The sequence below is a fragment of the Patiria miniata genome, unplaced genomic scaffold, assembly GCF_015706575.1.
Source record: "Patiria miniata isolate m_02_andy unplaced genomic scaffold, ASM1570657v1 HiC_scaffold_24, whole genome shotgun sequence".
NCBI lineage: Eukaryota > Metazoa > Echinodermata > Asteroidea > Valvatida > Asterinidae > Patiria > Patiria miniata.
Window position 1 is genome coordinate 5,199,909 of NW_024037063.1, and position 17,370 is coordinate 5,217,278.

A 17,370-nucleotide genomic window follows, 5' to 3' on the forward strand; every position below is an offset into this window, starting at 1 on the left:
GGGAATATGTAACTGTATGAAAATGACGTAAATTTTCACAAATACTAGTCAATAACATTTAATACTTTATCCCTATGTTATTTTTATGAAATGGAGCGAGCCACATAGGCCTATTTTTTATTATTTGTTTTCTAAGTCGGTCACTTTATTTTTGACTCGCATTGTATGTATACGTTTGTACAAGCAATCCCCAGGGTAGGGAATTATCACTGTGAAAGTTACAATCCCCAAGGTTAGGGTAATCCGAGTGGGGGAGGGGAGGACATGTAGCCTACATTATTTTACTTGATCGAGTATCGCCCAGAAATCTGGATTCAGGTCAAATGGTAACAATAAAACATTTACATGTGAATATGAACTCAATGAAATCTGTGTCTACCACTTTAAATTCCTCATTGACACGTTCATCAGTCATGCGGGGAAAAGGCTTTTTCCTAATTTTTTCCCCCTCTGTATTATCACGAAGCTTTTGTACTCGGAAGCCAGCAAAATTTTCACGTACGTGGAAAAGACTCTGAAAAGTTCATAGATGCTCAGCGGGCCATGAGCTTCAGTTTCAGTTTGTCATTTGGCAAGTCCAGACTCTTGGTGTAAACACGCAGTGAAACTGTCATGGAGCCGTATGAGAGAATTCAGTTGGAAAGGCTGTTGAAGGAATTCGATTTGTACTTGCATAATGGCACGGCGATCAGCAAACCTGCTGCGGTGGCTGTCACCTCGTTTGACGGGGATGTTTCCTCGCCGTGTCCTGTTGAAGCCGAGTATTCGGAAGAGGCGGCTAGGTACGAACAGGTGCGCGAGATGGCCGGGACGGGGAACGGACGCAGGTTGGACGATTTACTGGGGGAGTTCAAAGAAGAAGGATGGTTGCGGGACTGGAGGAGTGAGGAGAATCTCACTCTGTATGCTGACGCCATTACGGATGGCTATATAGGTGAGATTTTCAGATTCGATTTGATTTGATATATTTTTTTGATTTATTTTATGGCCATTTCTATTTGCTGCTGCAGCTGTTTTAGTTGCTGCTGCAGTTGAAGTTGCTGTTTTTTTCTCTGTCACCGGTGGCGTATCCAGCTTATTATGCCGGGGGGGGGGGGGGGGGGGCAAAATAAAGACTTTACTGATCGACGGCTGAACCGTCTTAATACCGTCTTTAAAAATGCCTCCAAAGCCCGCCAGGGGTCAAGTTGCCCCTCCCTCTTGATACGCCACTCTCTGTCACTGCTATCTTTACTGTTGATGTTGTACTGTTTTTTTTTTCTTCAGATGTAGCTGCCGCTACTGTTGTTGTTTTTCGTTTGTTTGTTGCTTGTTCCAATGTTGTTTGAGTTTGCAGCTTTTGCCGTAAGAAAAACCAGCAAGTATTTAATGGTAATTTTGTATGTGTTCATCAATGGTAGGCCTATATGTACATTAAAAATGGCGCAAGGGATATGTTCGTGATAACTTAATGTTTGGTAGGCTACCTGCGCTAGCTGTTTGTACAGTTGAAGAAATGAGTTCCTACTACAATTGGAATATTTTATTCGGTTGAGGGCAAAACTTGAACTAGATTCCTTCATTGTCCCTGAGGTTTTTTTTCTTCAATCATTGGCAAAGGCCGGCTGAGTCTGAACACATAATCTGATCATTGACCGTGACTGCCAAAGCAGTGAAATAAATAACTCAGTCATATAAAGCTAGCTTGGCTGGCTTAAATATAAAATAGATTTAATTAAATTGAAAAATGGAAGTAACCACTTGCACCTTGAAATGATTAGTAGGTGTATCTCAAGGGTTGCCCATGACAATTCCAGTTTGTGATGGCGAGCAATAATGATTGCTTTGTTGATAAAGAAAGCCTCAACAAATGAGCTCTTTCAGATACGTTTTCAACTTCGGGGTCATCCTATCGAGGTCAGTCGCATCTCTGGTTACCAATAGCTGTACCTATCACAATGCGCATGGGGGGGGGGCTGTGTGCCCCCCCCCCCCCCCGTGGCTACGCCACTGGAGCCAGTACGTTAAAGTTTCGTGAGGACATAAGATGATAAGACCTACTTCCATGGCACTTTGATGTTTAGTGCATAGCTGCAAAGTGCGTCATCAAATTTACATCAACCTTTTGTTGAATCAACTAACTGAACTTATTCGGACTTGCTCCAGAAAGCGGAATAACATCGCATGGGGTTTTCAAATTATTCATGCTATCTTGATAGGCATATTCCAGTACACAAGCCTTCAGGACAAAACACTTTTTTATGTTAAGGCCCTAAAGGTTTATTTTACTTCACGTTAAAAGTATACCTACGATTCGAAAAACAAACGAAACCACAGACAATCTGAATTCATCAAAGTCTATTAGCTTATATCTTCATCTTCGATCATTTCCATTCTGACCTACAGACATAATCAATGCTCTACTCAAGTACGACATACCGCTAGGAGATGCTCTCATACGAGCAATCGACGTGGAATGTGGCGTAGCAACTAAGTCGATATGTTGCTATATTCAAGAACGAGAAGTAAGCTGAATCACTATTCCTATTCTCAACTATACACTGCTATAAATATCTCGCACGTAGGCCTGTCAGCGAAACGGTTCATGCACGTCCGTCTGTAGATCTCACTTACAATGGCACACTTTCCAGTTCAATAGCTTGATTGCACTTTTGTGTATTTCAAGGTTTGTTGAAAATAGTGTCCGACTACAGTGAATATTGAAATGATATATTGATAACTGCTTCACGCGTCAGTCTTGTGTTAGACCTATTAAGTCAACGGAACTTCACAAACGTTTCAGACTTCAAGAAAAAAAGAAGATAATCTAAATTTAGCATCTTTAAGTGTGCGACACTATAGATGCAGGCACCTCTTGCAGTAATTATTTAGGTTCTTTGCTGCATTCCTTTTTTAATCTAAGTTACCAGAGATATGCTTGTGTCACGATTCTATCACAGATTAGTGACATGTCAGTCCTGTTCAATCACAAGTCTTCCCGGCTCAAGTAGAATGACATTAGTTTAGGTGATATGCCACTTGTGATTCACTTGTGATTCACTTGTGATTCACTTATGATTCACTTGTGATTCACTTGTGATTCACTTGTGATTGACTTGTGATTGACTTGTTGTTGACTTGTGATTGACTTGCCTTGTGATTGACTTGCGATTGACTTGTGATTGAGTTCTGATTGAATTGCGGTTGACTTGTGATTTGACCTAATCACAACTTTCTCTGTTACCCAGGATATCTTGGAATCGATCCTGAACGGTCACTCTGACAACGATGACTTCCACCCCGTCATAACGCCTCTGGTACTGGCTGCTCAGAAGAACAACTTTGAAGCAGTCAAGGTGGTGAAGGTTTTTCGTGTTTGATTTATTTCCGTTCTTACTGAAAATCAAGAAGCAAAATCCTGTATACATATACACAAACATATTGAACCGCTATGGGATGTTTTGCATTCCCAAACTGTCACACAACAACATTCCAACAAGATTATACTTATTGTTAGGTTTAGGACTGCTTGGAGATAACTTGCTGATTTGATCACAACGATGCGTGCTTCTTCTGAGACTGTGTTTCCATCTGATTTCAAGGTTCTGTTAGAGCTGGGCTCCAGCATCACTGAGCCTTCTCTATCCTACGGTGCCGATGTGACCCTGACCCAGGCCCTCTCTACCCTCCACATCTACCGCGCCATCTCCCAGCCTGCCTACATCTTGGCCACCCAGACAGACATCTTCGGCCACGCCTTCCAGATGAGCGCCAAACTCAAGACGCTGAGCAACACGTGGGAGGACTTCGGGCCCGAGTACGTCAAGATGGCGCGCGGGTTGGAAGTGTTTGCCGGGGGATTGTTGGGCGAGTCCGCCTCGACGGAAGAGGTAAAACCAATTTGATCTCGACCACTTTATCAACACAACTTCACTGCCTCATTTTGAAGTGCGCCCTTTAAAATCATGGACAGAAAGTTTAGCACACCTTTAGGCTAGCCCTATAGTAATTGACCAACACCCCTCCCCCAACTAAACAAAAACCTCGTTTCACCGAAATTTTAGTAAGACATGCATCTAATTTATTTCTTTGTCATGTCTTTGTTTTTTGTTCTAGATCCTGGCATTGTTCCGCTATCACGACACGGACAAGTACAGAGACGTTGACGGGAAGCAACATCCACTGGCAAAGCTGTTCGAGGCCATCGATTATGAACAGAAAGAGGTGTGTAACGCGACCGAGAGAGGCACGGTAGCCTCCATTTCCCCCAAATCGCCTGTTTCGTTTGGAAATTCGTTGAGTTGTTTTACATAAGGATTTTTCATTGAGAGTGAAAGTTTGACATTTGTGTTTTGTTTTTGCTGAACCCAAAGGGCCAGTCTGATTTACTGAGCCCCTGACTGACTGCCTGACTGACTGACTCCCCGTTACTTTGTATGTTAATGTCCTAACCTACGACTTTTAGGTTCGATCAGCTCTAGAAGGCACGCCTATAGTCTCGTTCTACTTCTCTCAATAATGTATTGTCTAAGTTTCTCTTTTCTTTTTCAAAACACAGTTCATAGCTCACCCTCATTCCCAGAAGGCCATCATTGTCCAGTTCTACAGAAATCTTCTTGACTGGAACGAGCGAGGGATTTGGTATCAAGTTCTACTGACGTTTCTGGTCGTCTTGGGCTATCCAATCATATGCCTTCTGTACTTATTTGTTCCCGTGCGCAGAGTCGTTACCTTTGCAAGGCTTCCGTAAGTGTTACGTCATGTTATGTCACGTGTAACGTCAATGCTACAACATGTTTCCTGGCAGCCATGTGTCGAATTTTCTGTTTTAAATCTCCTGAACAAAAGCACTAACTTCGGAGATGGACATGCGACGTGCGCGAGCGTATCACATAATTATTGGCTCTTGTCTTGTGATCATCACCGGAGTAAAATTTTATAGAGCGCAGCCCACTGACGATAACCGCGTGTATACAAATAATGTACCCCTGGCCCTTTGCATTCAACGTTTAGATGATTTTTAGTTTGAACCCCGAGGTATTTGTTACTTTGTCTTGAAGTGTCGTGACAATTTAAATCTTATTTGGCAGATACGTCATGATGATGATGAAGGCTGGCTCTGGCTTTACGTTCCTCGTTTTTATCGTAGTGATCAACGCGTTAGATCGACACAGCTACCCACGGAGTGTGGAGGTGCTTTATTGGTTCATCTTGATTTGGATAGTTGGTACGTGGTTGAACTTTTCGCTTAAAATGCTGATATTAAGAGCGGATCGAGGTTTATCGGTAACTATAGCAGATTTTACGCAGGATAAATGTAACTTAATCATTCAACTATTATGACCTTCTGGTTGTCAGTGAATATGTATCTTTACCAACATGAAATAAATGTTCAAAAACTGTATTTTAGTCGAGTCCGTCACAAGTGAAATTCCCAATTCCTGTCAATTGATCAACAGAAATAAAGCAATGACGTTATCACATTCCAATTGACTAGGGACTGAATGACTTGTGGTGAACTTTTGAGGACCTTTGAGGGTACTTGTGATGGACTCTTCTTCAACATTGGGGAAGTGGACATACTAAATGCATTGGATGACTTCGGATGAATTTTGAGGACTTATGTATAAGTAGTTTTACTGCTCTTCGCTTCAACACTAGAGAAGGGGCAATACCGTGCTTTTGCCTGAATGAATTATTAACATCAGTGTACCACTGGTTTTATTTCAGGTTTGGCATGGTCGCATTTTAAGATCTTTCGGAGGTACGGACGCAATAAGTACCTATCCGATAACATGAACCTCCACGAGATTGTCATCATAGCATTGTGTGTCGTGGTATTCTGCCTGCACTGGACTGGCAGAGTCGAAGTAAGATTTCTGAAATTATAAAACAGAAAAAAAGCTTTACTTGCTAATGCATGACAGCTTTTCTCTGCACTTTTTTTTTCACCAATAGGACTCTTTTGTGTTGTTTTTAGAAACCCCCATCCATGTCACATACCTGTGGGGTCTACGTACTTTTTTTAAATGAATGATGTGTGTCAACATGTTTTTTTTTCCTGGTATAGGTTAACTGTCGTTGTCCTTGTACGCAAGGCAGAGTTAATATTTTTTTTCTAAGGATCAACGATGCGTTGTGTGAACAACGCAAATGGATAGGTTTTTGATGACTGACTACCCATAACGAGGAACAATTAACGTTGTTGTGGTCCAATGAGTTACAAAGTGCATATTTAAGGGCAAGCAAGTAAAAAGTGCATATTAAAGTCATACAAACCCTGGGGTATCCTCTGTGACAAAAAAGCTCCAAACTCAATCTGATTTCCCCTTACCTAAAACATATGACTGAATATAAGAGCTACACTCTCTTTCATGCTACAATGATTGGTAATTGTGGTTTGAACTAAAGCAAGTTAAAGATAATCTTTCCTCGAATCAGCTGAATTCCTCGTTTGTCACTTTACACTTATGGCATTAAAAACAAATGAAAAACGTTGTCTACAGTCATGTAAAGCTTGGAATTCCCGTCTTTGTTTTGTTACTTCCCAGTTGAATGCCTGCATGATAATACTTTTCTTTGTTATGTAGTTTTTATCTTGTCTTACTATCGTAATCATGTTCTTAAAGCGCTCTTTTCTTGGTATCTGTTTCCAGACCTCTCCCGATGTCATTAAACTCGACAAAACACTCAACAACACACTCCCCAACCTGCGAAATCAGGTTATGGAGGCTACTGACTCTCTAAGGGGAAGGTTAAATGATACCACCCTTGCAGGAGTGAATGATGACATCATGGAGGTGCTATCTAATGACTGTCGACTCCGGAACTCTACGATACAAGGATTGGATATATTGCCGCTCTCGTTGCAGGAGACGATCGAGCACGATCAGTACGAGCCGCTGGTTGTTGCCAGAACACTGTTTGGCGTCGCCATCACGGTGTCAGTCTTACGCCTGTTGAATCTCCTCCTAGTCAGCGACACTGTTGGCCACTTGCGTATCTCCCTGGGTGAAATGATGGGTGACATCCTGAAGTTCTGCGGCATCTTCTTGATCATTTGGTTTGCCTTCGCCATCGGTCTGTTCCAGAACTTCTACTCTGCCGGTCAGTCGGTTATGCGAGCTTGCATCCAGCAGGGGGAGGAGCCGGGAAGCTGCCAGTTACTTGTGGGGTTTTCAACGTAAGTATAGTTAGCACTCTCTATTGATAACAGGCTTGAGGGCTTCCATAAAGGATCCCTGAACAGGAGATAGGAGGATGGTCTTAACAACTAGATAAACCATTTTTCTAACTGAATGATGCTTCTTTCAGTGAAAGGGAGGTACTTGTTGACTCGGGAACAGAAAGCTATAGAGTTCCTGGCAGTTGTATGTCTTACATTCATATAATCCCACTAAGAAGTTCTTGATCTCTTAGAGATAGATGCTTTATGGAGTTATAGTCAAAATCCCCACAAGTGAAATCACAAGTTAATCAAAAGTCAAGTCAAACTTCTTTCTCATAACGGTTACTGTACCCTTACCAGCGAATAACTAGTGGCAAAAGAAAACCATTATCGCAACTTGAATAGCTTGTGATTTGATGGGGATTTTGACATGCCTTTTGACAAGTGATTGACTTGTGATTGACGATCACAATGAGATGATTTCCTAGGGGTTCAAAACTCTGACTAATACAGTATATCTACCTTTCTCAGTCTTTTGAACATAACGGTTAGTTTGACTGAATAATAATCTTGATTTGTCACAGATTCTTCGTCAGCGTGAAAGATCTGTACTGGGCCCTGTATGGTTTCGTGGGGCCCAGGGGACTTGAGTTGACTGGGAAGCACTCGGTTGCTGAGACCGTGGGAACCTTTCTGTTTGTCTGCTACTTGATCTTTGCCGTTGTGGTCCTACTGAACGCCCTCATCGGTATGCTGTCCAACACCTACAATCTTACGGAGGTAAGATGCATCTGATCAAAAGTAAAGAATTTCAAGAGCACCGATCATCTGTGAAACTTTGTAGTATTTATTTTATTTATTTCTGGGAATGAAACCAAGGATTCTCTAAAAGTGCCTTAGGCACTATTGTTCGAAAGCCTGAAGAAACCTGTATAGAGAAAAGACATTGAAAAGAAATATCAGTTTTAGAGGTGGGAGGAAAACCAAAGAACATTCTGGGGAAAACCCCACGGAATCAGTTAGAGACTGAAAACCCAATCCACATGTGGACCAGAAGGTGAAGACAGTAACCACGGCGCCAACCTGACTCCCCTATTGAGCATCCTTAAAAAAAACCTGTGTCTCTACACACTGCTTTAGGACTTCAACCGTAACACAGTAATAACACAGGTGGAGTATGTTCTCAACTGTTAGCCATCTGGACAACAACTTCTTTTAAACTAAATTTTATTTTATCTGACGGCAGGAAAACGCCGACACGGAGTGGAAGTTTCACCGTGCTGCAGTATGGGCATCCTACCTGCGCCCCGTGGGAACCCTCCCGCCACCCTTCAACTTAATCCCGTCAGTCAAGACGCTGTGCCATCTCTTTAAATACGTCTGCAAATGCTCAACATGTGGCAGACGACGCGACAGTGGTTGGGTAAGTGTCATCACTATTTTTATTAACCTACTAACTCTGTGCATAACTACGTCTTCATCATAGTAACAAAACCATCTCGTTTCTGAATGGGAGCGTGGGAGGTCCGAATTCTCGATTATAAAATTTCCGAATTATTGTCGACATTTCAGATTCAGGGTTCGTACAGTCAAAAAAAATACTAATGTTGGGTTACAATCCTACAACATTAGGGTATTTCGTCGTGCACATCAATTTTATCCATTAATTTGCATTTACCGTTTGTAGCCCTTTTCGTTACAGAAAAGAATGCACCAGGACAGCGAACTTCAGGATTACAAGGTAATCATTACAAGCTACCAATTTATCAGTTTGTGATCAAAATGGATCTTCAAATTAAACAAGACCTTTTTCTGAATTTTATTCTGCTGAGGTCGGTTGCATCACTTTATTTGTTAGCTTGGCAGCACTACTCGGTCCTGTTTTAGTCAGGCAGATTGGTGCACAATAGGATGGAATTGTTCATTTGATGATAATAGCATGAAATTTGGCACACAGTCAGAGTACCGGTATGTCATCGACAAGATATTTTGCTATGAGTCATCGCAGACTTGTCCTAACAATATAGCATAGAACAACATGCAATGGCCGCCATTTTGAAAAGTTTGAAAATGTCTTGTTATTCTATGATATTTTTTTCCAACGGACAAATCGGCGATGGCCCTCAAGCCAAATATCTTTCCCATGATATACTCTGACTGTGTGTCAAATGTCATGCCTTCTTCATCAAACTGAACAATCTTATCACCAATCTGCTGTACTATTTGTTCAATCCTGGGTTTTTCCTTGATCCTTGATCTCTTTTTTGTATACTTGTCACCCTCAAAATCACAGCGAGTGTTGAAGCTGGTCCGCAGTCGGTACATCCAGGCCCATCTGTCGGTTGAGTCCCAGAACTCGGAGGGTGTGCGGCCACGAGACTTGCAGACACTCAGGAATGACATCCTTGCCTTTAAGTAAGTCTTGAAGAAATATAATTGAGGTTTAAATAATATTAAGCTTTGAATTGCTAAGGGTTCTTAGACTATCCTATTGCTCTGGAAATCGGTCAGAGCATTTTGACAAAATTGTGCCCTCTTCTCGAAACAACAGTACCCTTTTATTTTATTTTGCAATCCCCATGGTTATTCAAGATCTCTTACCAACCATCGACGTTTACGGTAAAGAGGCAACTTTCCTTCTGGATTAATATTATCCTGTTCGTTTTTAAATAAATCTTAATAATGGTTAATAATAAATCTTCAAAATGGTTATGCTTTGGTTTTTCAATTTAGGTTCGGTGTTCAGGACCGACTTGCCTCAATAATTCGGACAATCGGCATTTCGAACGACAAGTCAAACCATATCAACACGAGACTGTACGATCTGGATCCAGTGAAAGAGAGGGCGATGAATCTTGTCGACGAATCGTCTATGCTGACAGACACTCTGGGTATCCTTCATCAACAAACAGATGATCTTCACAAGGAGCAGACCGATGAACTGAATCACAGGGAGAAGCACTCCTCGGAGTTAGAACAAATCGTAGCTGCACTCCGAGCTGAGAATGAAATACTCAAGAGGGATGCATCGGTAAAGGCAATGCAGGCAATGATCCGAGAACTTGAACAAGACAAGACTGCCCTCGCAGACAAACTGCAAAGTCTCGGTAAAGACAAAGACGATCTCTTACAAGAGAATGACCAACTCAAAAGATACCTCTCGTCGAAGGAGATGAGGAGTGACCAGCAGGAAAAAGAGTTAAAGGAAATCATCCAAGGACTCCAACAAGACAAGGCTGCACTCTCAGATACACTTCAGAGACGCAAGAAAGACCATGCTGAGCTCTTACAACAATTTGACAAACTCAAGAGCGACCACTCAGAGAAAGAGGAAGAGCTACAGGAGGTCATTCGAAGACTCGGAGAAGAGAGAGACTCCCTGAATAAAATACTTCAGGGACTGGAGGCAGACAAAGCTGACCTCCTGAAGCAGATAGACGAGCTGAAGAGGGACCATTCGGCGAAGGAGATGATGAGAGAGAAGACTGAAGCTGAATTGCGGGACATAATCCAAGATCTCAAAAGAGACAAGACTGTCGTCAAAGACACACTTCAGGGAGTAAGTGATGATAAGGACGATATCGTAAGACAGATGGACGAACTCAAGACTGAGCACTTGGCAAAGGAGATGTCGAGAGACCAGCACGAGGACGAGTTGCTGGACATCATCCATGGACTGGAACAAGACAAGACGGACCTCACAGAGACACTCCAGAGACTCAAGGAAGACCAAGCTGAGCTCCTACGAGAAATTGACGAACTTGGAAAGGACCACTCAGCAAAAGAGAAGGCCAGAGACCAGCAGGAGGAAGAGCTGCAGGATGTCATAAGAGGAATCAGAGTAGAGAGGGACTCCCTGATAACCACACTTCAGGGACTGGAGGAAGACAAAGCAGATCTCTTGAAACAAATCGAAGAACTAAAGAGGGACCATTCAGCGAAGGAATTGGTTAGAGAGCTGAAGGAGGCGGATTTGCAGGACATAATCCAAGACCTCCAAAGAGACAAAACTATCGTCGCTGACACACTTCAGGGAGTCAGTGACGACAAAGAAGAAATCTTACGCAAGATGGACGAACTCAAGAATGAGCACATGGCTAAGGAGATGACGAGAGATCAGAAAGAGGCAGAGTTACAGGATGTCATCAAAGGGTTTGAGGAAGACAAGAAAGTTCTTACAGACACACTTCAGGTACTGGAGGAAGACCAGGCTGAGCTATTACATCAAATTGACGAACTAGAAAGGGACCACGCATCGAAGGAGTTTATGAGAGACAAGCAGGAGGAAGAGTTGAAGGATGTCTTAGAAGGTCTTCGACAAGACAAGAATGTCCTCAGAGACACACTTCAGGGACTAGAGGAAGACAAAACTGAGCTCTTACGAGAGCTCAACGAGCTGAAGAAGGACCACTCAGCCAAGGAGTTGACGAGAAACCAGCAGAAGAAAGAGTTAAAGGACGCTATACGAGAACTCCAACAAGCCAAGGCAGACCTCATGGGGAAAATCCAGGGTCTCAAGGAAGACAAAGCAGATCTCTCACAACAAATAGGTGAACTCAAGCGGGACCACTTGGCAAAGGAAGCGAGGAGAGACAAGCAGGAGGCAGAGTTGCAAGATCATATCCGCGGATTCCGACAAGACAGGCTCGTCCTCAAAGACACTATGCGGGGACTCATGGAAGAGAAAGCTGACTTCAAACAAGAGATCGATGAACTCAAACAGGAACACTTGGCAAAGGAGTCCACAAGAGACCAGCAGGAAGCATCGCTGCAAGGTGTCATCGGAGACTTAAGACAAGACAACACTGACCTTACAAACAGGCTTCGGGAACTCAACGACGACAAGGCCAACCTCTTGCAACAGTTGGACCAACTCAAGAAGGAATACTCGTCCAAAGACATAACGAGAGACAAACAAGAAGCACAGTTACAGGATCTTATCCAAGGACTCCGGAAGGACAGAAGCGCACTCAACGAAGACAAGGTCCAGCTTATACGACAGGTTGGTGAGCTTAGCGAGGAGCTCCGGAAACTGAAACGTACCCAACCACCGAGACCCTAGCCCCACTAATTCGGCTCAAACTGCACAAGAACCTAAATTTAGAACACCCACCTCAGGCTGAGCCTCGTTCAAGGGTAGAGGACAATGTTTGGATAGTCCGTAATTTTGTTTTCTGCCGTCAGAAATTTAATGGAATAAAATGATAGAACACTGGGCTACATCAAGTACTAGACGAAGGGTTGATGAAGGATAACAAAATGATACAAAACTACCAAGTCTTTGTAGAATTGAAATATTAACCTTCTATATACATGTGGTTTGAAATAAGATTGAATCGAATTTACATCACCGACCCCAGCAAGGTCGGCGGTTGAGTCGTCTGCACTATAGCAGGAGGTCGTCGATGGGTTCGAGTCCCACTCAAGTGATTTTGTTGCCACAATCATTTGGGACAGCACTGTGTATACAGTGTTAATAAAAAAATACGTCGGGGTGAAGGGTAAAAAAAAAGGCAATATTGAAAAGTCATTAATTTAATTACCATAGGCTCTATACTGCTTATTGAAAGTCGCTTATAAGTTTTTGGAGTAATGGGAGACATTTGAGACACGTGGGAATAGCAAACACACCGGTCCTTCAAGTTTTCTACCTTTTGCGTCATTCCCCCCCCCCCCCAATCAAAACTTCGACTACAGTTTAAGTTTTCTCTTGCGCTTTTATGTTTACTCTTTCATTTTTCCACCATATATTATTAGAGAATCTAAGGTTAAAGGAATGCCTGACAGTTTTGTCATGGGTTTTGCAAAAAAAAAATATTGTAATTTTTGTTTTATGTACACAAAATGAGGATTTTTAATCGACTACTCAAAAGTTAACAGCGTGGGGGGGTGGACAATTTGTGACAACAGAGGGCGCTTTTCAATGCGGACGGCACTTGATGACACCATTTGATATTGCGTTTTTCATGATATTGAATAACTTGGAAGACAAAAACAATTAATTTGAATTGAATTGAATTTTGAATTGAAGGGTTTTTTTTATTGTTCGTACCATTCTCGCAGTCCGAGGACTGAATTGTGATGGTTTACAATTTACAATTAACAGAAATCATTGAAAAAAAAACATGTATACATATGTTCGAGATTAAAGTATTCTAAAAAGACCATTATTTTTTTTATGCATAATGTTAAAACATAGACATATTCTAAAAAGACTCATATACAAACATGTGGATTAAAAAATGTTAAAATGCTACCCAGACTAGATAAAAAAAAAGAACCGTGTTTTGTACATCTACACGCCTTTCAATCACATAGTAATAAAAAGAATGCATTGTGTTTTACATCCAGACATAACCATTTTATTACATTACATTAGGTGTCTATTAATGAGTCTGACTAGGTAAGGCAGATAAAATGCCAGGTTTTGGTTACAAAACAAATCAAAATTTTGGAAAATGGCATGGGTATGTAGCGTATTGAATTGAATTGAAGGTATTTTTATTGTTCATACCATTCTCGCTGTCCGAAGACTGAATTGCGATGGTTTACAATTTACAATTAACAGAAATCATTGAAAAAAAACATTGATACATAATGTTCGACATTAAAGTATTCTAAAAAGACCATTATTTTTTTTAATACATAATGATAATTAATAATTAAAGATGTTGGGTCATGGTTGGGACCTCGACACACCCTTCTGGCGATGATCGTGATAATTAATAATTTCTTGAGGAGAATTGCTTGGCTTGTTTGCTTAAATATATAGCGACTCCAGTCGCCACAACTTCAACGATTGGAGGTTCAAGATTTTTGTGCCGGTTGATAACCATTATTGGGCGGTTACTCCTCCCCCCCCCCCCCCAAACCCCCACCCCACCCACCCACCCACCCACCCACATCGTCGATCGCCCCTGAACGTCCCACTTGTTCCCCGTATTTAATAATTCATAAGTTGGGACAGCACTGGTATAGGTCAGATTTCTAAGTCACCCGAACAGTGCTGAAAATGCAACTAACTTGTAGATATATATGCTAGTGTACGTGTGTGCGTGCTTGGAAACCTCCCCCTTATTTTTTCCGATGCCCCACCTCCCTTACGGGTCATTAAGCCAGCCAGCTGGTTGACGCGCGAACTCTTGAGGGCGTTGTTAATGTTGACTATTATTTCCAAACACCCGCCAGATCTAAATATTCGACGTGATGTGCATTAAATTATGTGTTTATGCCGTGTTGTCCCTGCATTTGTGACATTCCCTAGAGGCGTGGACGGTTTGGGTAACATTGCACTTCAAGGTATGTTAAGGATATTCAATATTTATCAAAATGTAGCGTTTTGTTAATGTAATTGTAACTAAGTACAAAGTAGTGATTTTAAATCTGAAATTCCCTAAGCACGCCATCCACACAGTCAGTCAGTGACTGTTGTGCACTACCAGACTACAGAACCGTGCATATTTTTACACAGTCAGGACAGTGACAGTTGACCATTTCAATTTTCATGCTGCACCGTGCTATTGACCGTACCTGGTACCGCTAGTAATTACTCATAATTATGTGGTAATACTTAAACTCGGTATTCCTTTGGTGATGATGGCAACTATTATAGGCCCCTAGGTGACGTCAGTAAAAATGCCCTGATCTGCCACCATGCATCTGTAGGCTGTTCCTTGCTCTAGACTATGCACCATGCTAGTTATTTTTGTTTAGGCCAACTTCACTCTTTAGCTGGAAAATAGAGTTGCATGGTGCCAATATTTTGAGAACCATCAGTTGTTCCCTTGAATTCTATTCACACTGGTGCAATTCACAAATTGGTGCTTGATTAGGACAGTACTGCCACTGGTATATTTTTTGATAATAGTTCTCGCTAGCTCATTGTTTCAAGGCTCTAAATTCCAATACCGTGAATACATGTGAATTAAGGGTTAAAAAAAGTTTTTAACAAAAATTGCGTATTAAATTGTAGATGATTTTAGTATATGCTCTCTGCGTAGACTGTAAATATATCTTTCCTTCCCTTTTCTTTGCAGGTTTGTGTTTTGATTTTGCTTTCTTCGGGTTTGGAATTGGATGCTTGGACAGTGGACTGCTACCAGACAGTGTGAAGTATGTATAGTTTGTATCAGTTGTCATGGCTACAAAAATGGGTAAGATCAGCTGATTGAAAGGACACTTTTGTTTAAATGAAGCTATGTTTCATTTTTTTTTATTGGTCCTCAGCAGTCCAACAGGTTAGCCTGGGGTTTATATAATTAGGTTGCATATTTTCTAGGGACTCTGCATGTACACATAGAATATTTCCCATCAAAGACCTTATATATTTCTTCCCTGCTGTTCTTCAAATTAAAACTACATATACCTCATTTATACTGATGCTTCAGGGGTCAGAGGTCTGACAAATTTTAAGTTCATTCTAGTGATAAAACCTGATACCCCCTGTACTTTGTTGTTGAAAGAATTCTGTGAAGTAAGGATAAGAAATGCTTAATATTTCAGTATTGAGGAAACCCCAGAAAAATATTCTTGGGAAAAAAAATTAGGTAGGATTGAACATTTAATCTGCTTGTCATTCTGGTTAGGATTCAAACCCGAGTCGCATATTTGGAAGATGAGAGATGATTTACTTGCTTCTTCTGATGAACTGTTTTTGCATGTTTGGTACGAAACATAATGGAATGTGGCAATTAGCATGTATAGGGCTTGTGTTGGCACCTTTTGCATCGTGACTTTATTTTCAAATACAATAAAACATACATGTACATGTATCAAGAATTTGGAGCCAAGATTCTGTTGCATGTTTAGGTCATTTAAAGGGAATATATATCATTTGCTTTTGCTGTAATTTTCAGAAATGGATGGAATTGGGGGGTTGGAAATATAAAGCAAATATAGTTACACTGACTTTTTGGAGGTTTTGGGTTCGAAAATGCTATAAAAACCAAGAAAAACGATCATTTTCCTGTAGTCTGGTTCCCTGACTCCATATAAGAAGAAACAGAGCAGTTTACATACATTGGGGAATTGTAAGGTCAGGGAACCAGTCTAGCTGGCTCGTAACCGTTCATAGGTTTGTAATCGATTGCAAACAAGTGCAATGGTCAATTGGGGCCAGTATTTGAAAAAAAGCCAGTTGTTTCCAACGCTGATCGGCCGATCAGCGTTGGAAATTGATACAAAAATACCTCTTTTCTTGAAAATGACAGTATACCAGGTGCCATAATTTTACAGGATGCTTTAGACTGTCATTTACCAACATCCTGTTAAGGTATTTCGCAAAAACTTGGTAGTTTTATTTTTCGATGTTTGCAAATGTTGTATATTCCCTTTAAATACATGTACATGTAGAATGATCAGTGGTAGCGCATAGCGCCCTCTTGAGTCGTATTACATCTTGTTATTTTTGATTGCCATTTGAAGGTATTATTTAATAACAGTGCTTTCCAAAACGAATAACATGTGAATGAGATTCTAATAAATTGCAATAAAAAGAATACAGTCTGTTTTATGTATATATTTGTGTGGTTCTGCTTCCCCCTCCCGCCCCCCCCCCCCAAAAAAAAATCCCTCACGATGGTCAGTACCCGTTGTCCTAGTCAAATGATTAAGCATAATAGTACATGTACATGATTCATGCTTTCATCAAGCGTTGCTAAATGAGTTTCCTTTCACTGTATACTTACGGCTACTCTAGCATCTATTGTCGGGCATGAATAGAAATAATCGGGTATAGAATACGGAGGATAAACAGCAGAAAGCGTGCCTCTTTTTTTCTGTGAGTGCGTTCTGGTGAAAATGTTTCAGACATTGAAGTATTTCTACAATCAATAGGGCAATTGAGTGTTTTCTACATTGATGAAAAAGGGTGGTTAGCGAGGCAGGAATGCTGTTATAAAGGATTTTGAATGCAAATTTAAACCTTTGTACACGGAGGCCTACACCCATCGTTCGTCCATTCATTTAATGCTGTCAGTTCAACGGCGTGCACACGCAGAGGTGGTTTGAGATAATACTGTATCTTGCAATCACGCGTAGATCACAGAGCATTCTGCCATGTTTAGATATTTGTTGCTGATATCGATGTCTTTCTCGGCCCATATTACATCGTAACACATCGAATCCTCCTTTTATTGCTTTGTGACGAAAGGAATTAATGTTTTGTCTGTTGCGCATTTAGTATATCCGCTAAGAAAATTAGGTATTGATGGAAAAAATCTCAA

The 17,370-nt window shown here is 41.2% G+C and overlaps 1 protein-coding gene across 1 annotated transcript; it reads left to right on the forward strand.

Moving 5' to 3' along the window:
- The first annotated feature begins 555 nt into the window (after positions 1–555).
- On the forward strand, positions 556–13,522 carry LOC119732094 (short transient receptor potential channel 4-like). Its single transcript, XM_038205482.1, has 14 exons — positions 556–934; positions 2,386–2,504; positions 3,228–3,335; positions 3,582–3,869; positions 4,096–4,203; positions 4,538–4,725; positions 5,070–5,206; positions 5,710–5,849; positions 6,636–7,162; positions 7,732–7,927; positions 8,394–8,570; positions 8,835–8,888; positions 9,441–9,562; positions 9,881–13,522. Exons 1-14 carry the CDS (start codon positions 613–615, stop codon positions 12,207–12,209), a joined length of 4,815 nt encoding a protein of 1,604 aa, XP_038061410.1. The 5' UTR covers positions 556–612; the 3' UTR covers positions 12,210–13,522.
- The last annotated feature ends 3,848 nt before the right edge of the window (positions 13,523–17,370 follow it).